Source organism: Apis dorsata, unplaced genomic scaffold (genome assembly GCF_000469605.1).
Source record: "Apis dorsata unplaced genomic scaffold, Apis dorsata 1.3 scaffold_187, whole genome shotgun sequence".
Classification (NCBI taxonomy): Eukaryota; Metazoa; Arthropoda; class Insecta; order Hymenoptera; family Apidae; genus Apis; species Apis dorsata.
In genome coordinates this window covers 95,598-106,723 of record NW_006263472.1, presented here as the reverse complement: position 1 = coordinate 106,723, position 11,126 = coordinate 95,598, and the positions used below count along the sequence as shown (strand labels likewise).

General features: G+C 37.6%; 1 protein-coding gene across 12 annotated transcripts in view; it reads left to right on the top strand.

The window, feature by feature from the left end:
- Positions 1-11,126, top strand: part of LOC102680940 (protein madd-4) — a 116,077-nt gene that overhangs the window by 30,003 nt on the left and 74,948 nt on the right. For 11 of the 12 annotated variants that reach the window (XM_006614468.2, XM_031509851.1, XM_031509845.1 and 8 more), the window contains exon 2: positions 2,619-2,729. In XM_006614468.2, coding sequence (XP_006614531.2) covers positions 2,619-2,729 — 111 coding nt within the window. Of the gene's footprint in view, positions 1-2,605; positions 2,730-11,126 lie in introns of all 12 variants that reach the window. The other variant, XM_031509849.1, reaches the window with a different exon arrangement.

Below are 11,126 nucleotides of genomic sequence, written 5' to 3'. Positions count from 1 at the left end.
ATCCAGCCACGGCACGCGAGCCAATCGAGGGGGGTAAGATAAGAATTAAACGGTATCGAGCGCGAACGTCTCGTTAGTCGGACCGCGTCGGGCATAAATTTAACCAGGTTCGTTTCGAGTTATCGATGTTGTGCGTATATGTTATACGTGCGATCGAAATCCATATCGACGGCACATCCCTCGAGCGAGCGCGTATTTCAATTGAAATCTCGGTTATTCATCGATATTATTGTCCGGTGGACGGGCGTGCACGTGACACGCATACGTTACGCTTTTGTATCAATCCCTCCCCCCCAGTTTCTCTAAACTGTGTGTTTTTATATCTATTTTTCTATATTCTAGTTGCCGAAATTATTTTACCATTCCGATCGTTGAGCGAATATTTTATTTTATTATTATAACATATATATATCTCGAAACGAACCTGGTTAAATTTATTTCATGCAATTGTTTTTGCGCAATTTAGGTATCTGCTCTTTGCGAATAATTTGGTAGCTATTAATATTAAATGATAAGAAAGAAGTCGTGGATCGTTATTGATTTTATTGATGGTTTTAAACTTTTTCACTTTGTAACTTTTATAATTTTTTGTCAACAATTGATTGATTTGTTTGATTGTTATTTAGAATTTATTATAGTGGTAACTTATGACTCGTGCATGACGGTGTTTCTCTAATGATTTTAATTCTTAATTACTAGGCTGCAATTTTCTAATTAAAGTAACAGCGTATAATTTACAAATTAAACTGATTCGATTTAAGTTACCAATTCAGGCAGTAGCGATACATCATCTTCAATTTTCACGAGGATAAAATAAAATTTCTTATGAATTACCGCTTTAAAATCGATAGCGAGCATGTTTGTCACGATTAAACGATATCAATAGTTAGGCGCACGTATTACTAGCAAGATAATAACGGTGATCAGTTAATCGATCGTCGGTTCTTGATCACTATAATTTTCTGCTTTTTCTTTCCTCTTTTTTATTTCGAAGACGAGCTCTACGCATTCACCGGCGAACGCCCTAGGTGGTCGATTGGCTAATCATAATGATCGTACGATGAATAATGACTTCCCAGTTTCAATAGGAAGCCCCTACCAAGTATTACGACTTGATCAATTTCCACGGAGAATTATAGTCTCCGAATATTTTGAAACTTCCTCGTTCAATCTCATTAATGATCCCTTGTACGATTGCGAGTAAACGTCTAACTTTACTCAATCTAAATGGTCTCATTGTATTCTAATTAATAATCGTCGAAATTTAAGCGCATTCGAGAGAAACGTCGATATAATAAAATATCATTTCGTTTCTGTTTGAGATAATTCAAATATAATTTTATCCTTCGCTATTGTATGAAATATTTCAAATGAACGTTTCCTTGGAAGAAAATTTACGAAGGAAAAATATTATCTCACGAACGATTTATTAATACGAACAATTGATGAACGGATTTTCTTTTCGAAATCTTAACGAAATCCAAGATTGGAGAACGAATAGCCTAAAAAATATTAGAAATCTAATCGTACCGACTAATAACAAGCCGGTAAACACTATGATCATAAAATCAAGAGTATCTTTGCCCGTAGTTTTATTAATTTCGAACCGTACGAGTTCATTTTCTGGAGGCTCGAGGCGCCTATCGTTAACCTTTAATTACAGGGCGGTCTAGGCGTCTGAATTTATCGCTAATAACGCGCGTCAAGCGTTAGATTTAGTTTCACGTGACATTTCTGTTGTTGCAAACATACCTTCGCATTATTAAACATTAAAATCTCTGACAATTTTAAAATTAATTTTTTATTGCGAAGAATTTAATCGGTTAATCAAGTTGAAATAACATGGTGGTGCATTAACAAAAGAAATGAAGATATAACGTAATTTAATAAATTTACATATACGTATTATAAGAAACATCTAACTAAATACACTTTTGTTAAATTTACAAAGTAGTGACTATTGTTTATTTATCAATTACATTATTTATTTAAAATATATTCATTTAAAAAAAAACATACTGAAGAACTAAATGGAACATAAAATTATGGTTCGATGAAAATGTACCGCACAACGATGATGACCTCTCAGGAAATATGGATCGTCCAGAGTTTTCCGGAGGAAAAAATCAGCGACACGAAATTCAGAGCGCGATGAAACAGGGCCTCGGACTCGTTATAAAAGTTCCGCCCTGCACGATAATACTAGAAAGTGGGTATCCGTTTTTGGACGGAAGTACGGCTACAATTAAATTGCGCCACCCTCATTCACCTAACGCGTCCGTTTATTTCGACGATACAACGACACGAAACTCTCATGACGAGAAAACCAAGTTACTTTTTTTTTTCTCTCCTATTACACGATCGATCCTCGAATGCACGATTCTTCCGCAATCAAAATAAACAGTGATAACAGTTTCACTATGATATCACCAATCAGAAAACCAATCAAGGTTTAAATAGAATTTGATAATTAAAATATAACAACAATTGAAATATGATTACTTCAATGTTAAACAACGAATCATTTGTTTGAATAAGGTATGAACTTTTGTCTTTTAAGAGGATTCAATATGATATTTAAAAAAATTTTTACTAACACATCGAGCATTCTGTTTCAGATATGCCTGCTGGGCTTCGTGGTCAGCGACAACAGTACGATCGGCGACTCCATCATCGAGGATGTTTCGGAAGTCTCGGAAACCAACCTCGACGTAGACTCGGGAGACCAGGTAACTCGATTACAACTATTCTCGACCCCCCTTCAATTTCCAATTTCCCTCCCTTATCGTTCGAATCTTAACAAATTTAAATATCAATTTCGTAGACTCCTGCTGTTTAACGTATTTCCGGCATTTATATATTTTATCCGATCCTCGTGCTTGTGGATTTGCAAGAGAATAAAGGGGGAGGGCGTTGCTCGCGCTACAGGAAAAATAAACACCTTTATTCATGCCAGCCAACCGGAAATAGGTCGCAGAAACCGTTACACCTATGCTGAACATCGCCAACTCTTTCTTTCTCTCTTTTTCTCTCCCCTCACTCTCTTTGCTAACATTTTATATTCCTTCTATATTTCTTCTTCTCTCTCCCTCTCCCTTTTCCTTCTTTCTCTTCTTCCACCTCCCCTGGTGGACGAAACACGGTGCACATCGGTGTAAAGTCTTTTACGCCTGGCGAGATCTCGCCCTCCATTTCCTCGTTGGGCTTTCGTGCTCTGTTTAGCCAGCAGTTCGTCAACGGAGACTTCCGGCATCTTGCTCGGCCCTAATCTCAAGATGATGTTAGAAGACGCACTCTCCTCTCTCTCTTTTTTCTTTTTTTTTTCCGAGACGTAGTCGCGAAACGACACGGAAACCGAGTCGTGTTATTTGTGGGCGAGTTCCTCTCTTCGTGTGGACGTTCACCTTTGCCAACCTTCGTCCTCCTTTTCAAACCTTACTCGCTTCGCATAATTTTACCTTAAGTTTCGTGTATATTTCATACACTTCTCTTTGTTCGGTCATCCAACCACTGTTCAATTATTTTCATCTTTTCTGCGAGAATGGGGACTAACCCAAATCCAAATCTTTAAAATTCTCTTTCTTTTTTCCTAAGTAATGAGCATTCATTTGTATTACATATTATAGACGACAGGTATTTAACAGGATGAACTCGAAATTTCGATCTATAGATATTACATCTTTTCAATTAATTCATACAATTTATCTATTTTATAGTAGAAATATACGATTGTATATGATTTTATTTACAAATACTCAAATTCTTCTTCTTCTCCTTCTAAACAATTTAAATTCCATTTCTTTACGAGTAATCGCATTAATCGTGATGTTAGCAAACTCCTCCAACTTTTTCTCCCCTTCTTCCACGTACGTGTAGACGAACACAATTTCCAGAGTTTGTACGAGTAATTACTGTTCTTCCAAAGAGTCGCGAGACGTCGTTTTTACTCGACTGATCGCGACACGCTCGCGATGTTTCGCGGTAACCATCGTCTTTTTGCGAACAGTTCGCCTCCTCGAGGAATTTCCACTTTCCTTGAGAGCTTCGGGGTGGTGAAGCGACTGTAGCCTAGTTTCGGTCTCGCGGTAAAGCGAGGCACGAAACTGCCACGGTGCACCCGCAGTCGATACACGTGTAACGCTTCTTCATATTTCCTCGTCTTGGACGAGGTTTGAATGTCGGTCGAACTTGGGGCTTGGGTAGATCCTCTCTTCCTTTGCCGTTCCATATTTCACCGGAGGGTTTCCAGATTCCAAATATTGAAAAATAATGATATATTCGTTGTTGCTTTCTATTTTCCCCCTCAGTCAGTTAAGGATGTTTTTAAACGAGATCTATTTTATTTATTTATATGGTCTTATTGGTATCTTACTGATTTTTGAAATTTCGTTGGCAAATTTTCTCGTACAGTGAGACGATAAGATAATTTTTGAATAAAAAAAGGAACGTAAGTCATCCCTTTTCGTATAAAGATTGAATTTAGAGTTGAAAAGAGATCGTGAACTCAATCTTTTTTCGCCAAGTTTTTGTTAAAAGATTCATATAATTAATTTTTATTTAATATTTATATTAATATTAAGAATATTAAGTATATCTCATAAAGTATGTATTTTGATATCGTCTCTCTCGTACCACGAATGTGCAAATTTTCTCTTTGAGCGAGGACGTGAGATGATTTTATGTCTTGATCAGACATCAAAAAAAATGTGAAACGCTCGCTAATTTACCAATTTAAAAAATTATCTATTTTGGTATGTTAAAAATATATTGAATACAAATTTTAGAAAATTTTATAGATAATTAAATATGATTTAGCTATATAAAAAATTTACTTTTATATAAAAATTGACACAAAGATGAATATTATCGACAGAATTCGCGAACGTGATCACATTTTGACTATTGTATCGGGTATTTTTATTAATGTGTGAGTAAAATCGCGATGCAAGAGAGCTAAATTTTCAAGAGAATTAACTTCGACAATGTTTATCGTATCATCTATTCCACGTAAGATAACCACATCGTAAAATTAGAAACGGAAGTAATTCTCGGCTTTTACACGAGAAACAACAACGTTTTTCACCAGCATTATCTTCATACCATTAATTACGATTACAAGAGTGGCGCGTTAATTAAATACACTCGTGCGAAGCGATTGCAGAGAAAGAAAGAAGGAGAATGAACGGAATTGTATACACTAAAAACAAGGAGAGTAGATTCCCGTCAACCATATGTAGGTTAATTCAACAATTCACTCTTCCATAGAGAAAATTTTGACCATCTTTAGCCGTTGCACCAATTTTCCATTCGTCCCGAAAAATGAATTAAAACTTTCTAACCCTCTCTTTGTCTTTCATGTAAAGAAAAAAACTTGAAAGACACACGTTAATCGGAATAAAAAAAGAAAACTATTAATAAGTAAAAAAACATAAAACGAAAAAGAAACGAAGAAAATGACGAATGAAATCTACGAAGAGAAAGTTAAAAGAGAGAAAAGTAGAGAAGAGAGAAAAAGAGAGAGAAAAATTAAAAATATCTCTTGGCAGTTCATCTCTTCTAATTCAACGTTCATTCAGAGAAAATCATAACAGATCACGTGTCTCTCGTGGCGTAAACTTTACAACGTTGTTTCCTCGTGTCGTCGCGATTAAATCCCCCGTCCAACCGGAAGTCGACGAGGGTCGCGGTGTGCATTCGTAAAACGTGGCGACGCGAAACGTGGTCGAAAAATATGGGGCTGCTTTTATAGCCGTGGTACCCATGGGGTCGGTACGCCCCTGATGCGCAACTTCCACCTCTTACCCGCGATTTTATTCCTCTTCCACCGCGACCGGAAGTCCTCCGTGTCACGCGTAAAATCTGCTCAACTGTTACAAGCTTCTCTCTCACCCTCCCCGATTTATCCTCGATCGTTTTGCAAATGTTCGGGATCTTCTGGCTCGCGGATCGATCAGCGGATCCCCTCGTGAGAAAGACGAACCTCTTCTATGATGTTTTACGATGATTTTTTTATCGTTTGACCCGTGTTTTTTATCGATATCGTCGAGGATATCGGTGACGTAAAGTCTCTTTGAGACGAGAGGCCGGTTCATCCTCCGGTTTATGACGCAGACGTGTTTCGGCAAAGGACGACGTTAAATAGACAAATGATAAAGGGATGGAAATCTGTATAAAGAAATATTGGCGAAAGAGTAAAGGGGAATCGAATAAAAATAAAAATTATTCCTTCGATGAATCGAGATTTGGAGGATGAATATCGTTTCCGAAGAACATTTTGAATTTATTATTGTTGACTTGCAGCGTATCTGTCAGATTACTTTAATTAATAAAAAACGCGTCGAAAAGAGCGTTCGTCATAGAAAAGAGTAACAGCTCGAATGATGGATGGGAACTGCGTCCTCCGCAATGGATCGGAACACCAGATTTGCGAGAAATTTAGAATGCTCGAGCTTAATCCGCGTATATCATCGTGGAGTTAACGTTTATCGCATTTTGAATGCGCAAATCAGAATTTATGAATTCGATATTACGATGCACGGAGCATCCTGTAATCGGGACTGCGTCATCCCAAGATGGAATCGCGTTCAAATCCAGTTTGTATTCGAATATAAAAATCCGATTCTACTGCAAACAAAATTAAACGATAAATAAAGAGAAATAGAAGGAAACATACTTTCCATCGATTTTAAAATATCACCAGAATATCGAAGAATTTCAATTGATCGCTTTCTTAAATTAATAATCATCAATTTTTATATCACTCGATCCATAAAATACGAATCTAATTCTATCTCTGGATTCTTCTTAATTCTTCTTCATCCCTTAATTTCTTACCAATCTCTCGCTAATCAAGATTTTATCGTATCTAAAATAATATGCCCTACGATTTCATCAAAAATTCCATATTTAACCATAGTCTGGTCTATCTCCAACACATAAAACTTCCTTTCCTGTTATCGTAACTTCCATCAGATTTTCCGTACAACTGCGATGCGGGTCCAATGGGAGGCCGCGAGCGAAATTCGGCGAACAATAAGATGATCTCGTAAGACAACCGGCTCGTCTCGCGCGTATTCCGGAAATACCGTTTCACATGCGCATATAAAAATATCTTTGATACGAGCGTGGCGAACAGATAAGGGGAATAAGGTCATATCCCGTATAGGAAATCGTGCACGACCTACCTTATCCCACGCTTGTACATTTTCCCTGGGATATCTACCGGTGTTTCTTCCAAACGGTGATTGCATTGGCTACGAGCGTAAAACTAAGTTCGCGAACAACCTTCGTGCACGAATTAGGATGTCGCGGCGGTATCGAAATAACGTTTGTACCGTGCTTGTATTTTCCGCTATTCCTTCCGCGAATACCGAATCACCCAACTTCCGGCTCCGAGATCTCCGTGGAAATTTGGCAACTCGATTCGACCCAGATACAGAGAAAGAGAAATAGGAAAGGAGAATGATTGTAATTGAAATTGAGACAATTCGTGCGTTAGTCGGTTGTGTAATCGAATATACAGTATAAATATAGTTATCGAATAGTTTGGGGATTTGTATGCATTCCGTATTCGTGTGTTGGAAGAATTTTAGAAAGTAGGAAGATGACAACGCGTGATTGAAAGCGAAGTTTGAAACGGTGCAATTTGGAGGGAATCGGGGATAGAAAGAATATGGAGAAGTGGGGAAAGCAATTACGATGGTTGATTGTTCGATTGGGTGTAATTCTATTCGGGTTCGTTGGTCGAAAGTTGGAGGAAAGTCTTGATGAGGTTCATGTTAACACGAATTATTTGGATAATTGCCAGAATGGGTTATTAGTGGGAACAGTTGTCGGTTATTTGACGATTGTTTCGCCGCGCAAAAGTGTTCATGTTGAAACTATTCGTTCAACTTGTAATTGCTTTATCATCGAACAACCTGATTCGATTTAAAACTGTAACATTTTATCTTGCTTCTTCTTTTTCTTTTCTCTCTCTCTCTCTTTCTCTCTCTTTGTTATGCATTACACGCCTCGATTCCGCTCGCGAATTTGAAATGAGAATACCCGATAAAACGCATCGAGTTTCGAGAACAGATTAAAATAATACACGCAGCTACCACGAATATTTGGGATGAACGAACGTCACGTCGTTGTATTTCATATTGCATCATTTCAAAAGCTGGCCTTTCTCTCTCTTTTTTTTAAAAAAATACACAGGTTTCATTATTTGCGATCCAAAAACGAAAAATGGAGGGGAAAGGAAGATGAGAGGGAAAGACAAAATGGGAGTTCACCCCGTGTTCTGTCGTTGGAAAAAAAAAAAAATATATATATATATATATATATATCATTCGTCGGAATATATGTCACGAAATCGAGATAAAATGTACGCGTACATTTAACTAATTCCAAGGGTCAAGAGCTGGAATTGAAATGGAAGCTGAACAAAGGATTAATTTTATACATAACGCTAATTAGAGGGTATTTAACGCGTTTCAATATTTTATCAGAGAATGAAACGAAGAATGTGCGTCATTTCGTCGCGTAAATTTGTATCTAACCGAAGATTTTTCGTTAATAACGAGAGCAATCTTTTTATCGAGACGTAAATAATCGATGGAAGAAAATCGATAATTATATGAATAGCTCGATTAAATTTTCTGCATCGTGTTAACAATTCAATATCGGTTCCTATTTGATCGTCGAAGAATATTCGCGGTCGCGCAATTAGCCGAATTAATAAATTATCATTCATATCGCATTGTAAATTATTCATTGTTATTTCGATACAAATTTCATTCCCATTTTTCGTTGTCAGTTTAACCCTGAAGGCATTTATGCACGTTATAAATCGATGCTCGAGAATTAATTCTCGAGAAGTGTATACATCGAATAACTTCATTGCCTGTATCGAGATTCGACAAACATTTATTTTCTAGTGAAATCGGGAAGAAAAACCAGATATTGCAGAATGTTTTCGATAAAGGACTAAAAGATTTAACTATTATCCATTTAAAATATATATATAAAAAAAGTATCTAATTTGAAAAATTAGATGAATATTGTCACGAATATTTGTCACGAAGAGGAACGATCTTTCGCTAATTAACTGTGGCAAACTGGAATAAAGAGAGAGTGAAAGAGGCGATGCGACTTTAAAAAGGTGGATGCATCGAGGATCAAAAAAGAAATTGGTCGACACAAAGAAAGTAAAGTACGTGGAGAGTAGGGTCGCGGTTGTGGAACATCCTCTCGGACAGAAAACCGTGCGTGCTATGACAATGAACATTCCTATCTCATCGTCGTTGGTAGGATGACGCGGTTTTCGTTGACTGGCTCTAGTGCCACTCTCAACGAGGTAGAAGGGTGAAAAGCGTCGACGAAGCACTCGCTGCTCTATCGTGTTCCCGACTAATTATCTAATTGAATTTAACGGGTGTTCGAAAGGTAACCGACTATCGAACGTGAACAATTTAGAAACAGTTGATATTTGTCGCCGCTCGTTTCACCATTGGAAATTATGAACAGAAATATTATAATAATTTTCTTGCATCGATGAGACCATTTATCGTGTCGTCAAATTTTTTTTCTATTGTCGATATAAAAACAGAGATCGTATTTTCTGTTTTTGCGCAGAGCTCTTAGAGAAAAGGGGTGCCGCTGGGGACGGAGAATATTGATCTGCCGCATTTTTGGCAAACATGAATAGGAAAGGAAAGGAAAGGAAGAATATAAGAATCAAGTGGCACTTGCCATTTCCTATTCACATGAGATTCGTATCAATTCTACAACTCCAAGTTGTATTCAATTCCAGACGAACTGTAATCCAAAGCAGCCCAAATGATTCTCTTAACGAATCGTCTTCGAGTCTTAATCTCTTTCCATTTATACGGAAGAAAGTAAAAATAATCGAGCTTCTAATTTATCATCGATACCACCGTGGCGGCGAAAAAGGTGGACAAAGAGGTAAGAAATCACGAGTACCACGACGACACACCGTTGGTAGTCTCGTCCAACGAAAGACGCCAAGAAACATTAAAGAAGATAAACGGCCGGCGAAGTCGGTCTCATTCATAATTCATGCCGCTAATTTCTCACGGCGGTGGGCGCCGCTACGTTATTGCATTATCTGGAAAATCCTTGAATAATTCTCATCCGACCGCGGCTCTTGCCACGAAACTTGGACGCCGTTATATCGTTTCCTTCCCTCGCCTCATCCTTTTGTATCTAATCGTCGAAACCTCTTGGAGGACAATGAATCGCGTCCACTCTTCTTCCATCTTCCTATCTTTCGAAATTATCGAAAGATTTATTTATTTATTTACTTATTTTTTGTCAAACAATCGATTAATTGTTAACACGATAGTTCTCGAAACGCGAAAGAGAATGTTATGGAAACAGATTGGACGGTTACATCTAATAATTTCGCGAATCACACGGTCAACCGATCAACGGAATAATTGGAATTGAGCGGGGTGCACATCGGTAACGGCGCACATTTGTTAATTTAACGGCAACGAGAAATGGATATGGTGCGTCGTATTTTTCTTGCGTATCCGAACGATAAAATGTTTTTCCGACCACGGCTCGTTTCAATTTCGAATCGATCCGATGACACGGGCGGGTCGAAACGATTCCGATTACCGATCAAGGGCCCCGGAAAATCGGTTTAGGATTTTTTTAAGTGACGGCTGGAACGTCGAGTGATTTGTTTTTCCGATCAATCCTTTGGTATTGTTGCCAGATTCTTCATCATTCGAACATTTTCATCGGGAGAGCATTGCTTGGCCAAAACAATTTATTTTCGTTGGGACGTAATTATGAAATTCATAGATATTTGCAATGATTTCATGTTTTATTACGAGATATTGTTACTATTATTAATTGCGTGAGTTAAATAGATAGAAAAAAATGTGATCATATTATTGTTTTGTATACAATTAAGTTTCTTTTCCATCAAATTCGTACGATTCTTCATCTCGTTCCCATTGTAGTAGCTTTACTTCCGAGCTATTGTCAATTCCGCCGATTTTCTTTCATCTTCGAACGCTTTCCGCTTCCTCTTTTCATGTATACGAAATTCATATCAGCGAACGATAAATCTTTCTCGTGATGTCGTCCGTGCCTCTTCCTATTTCTGTGCA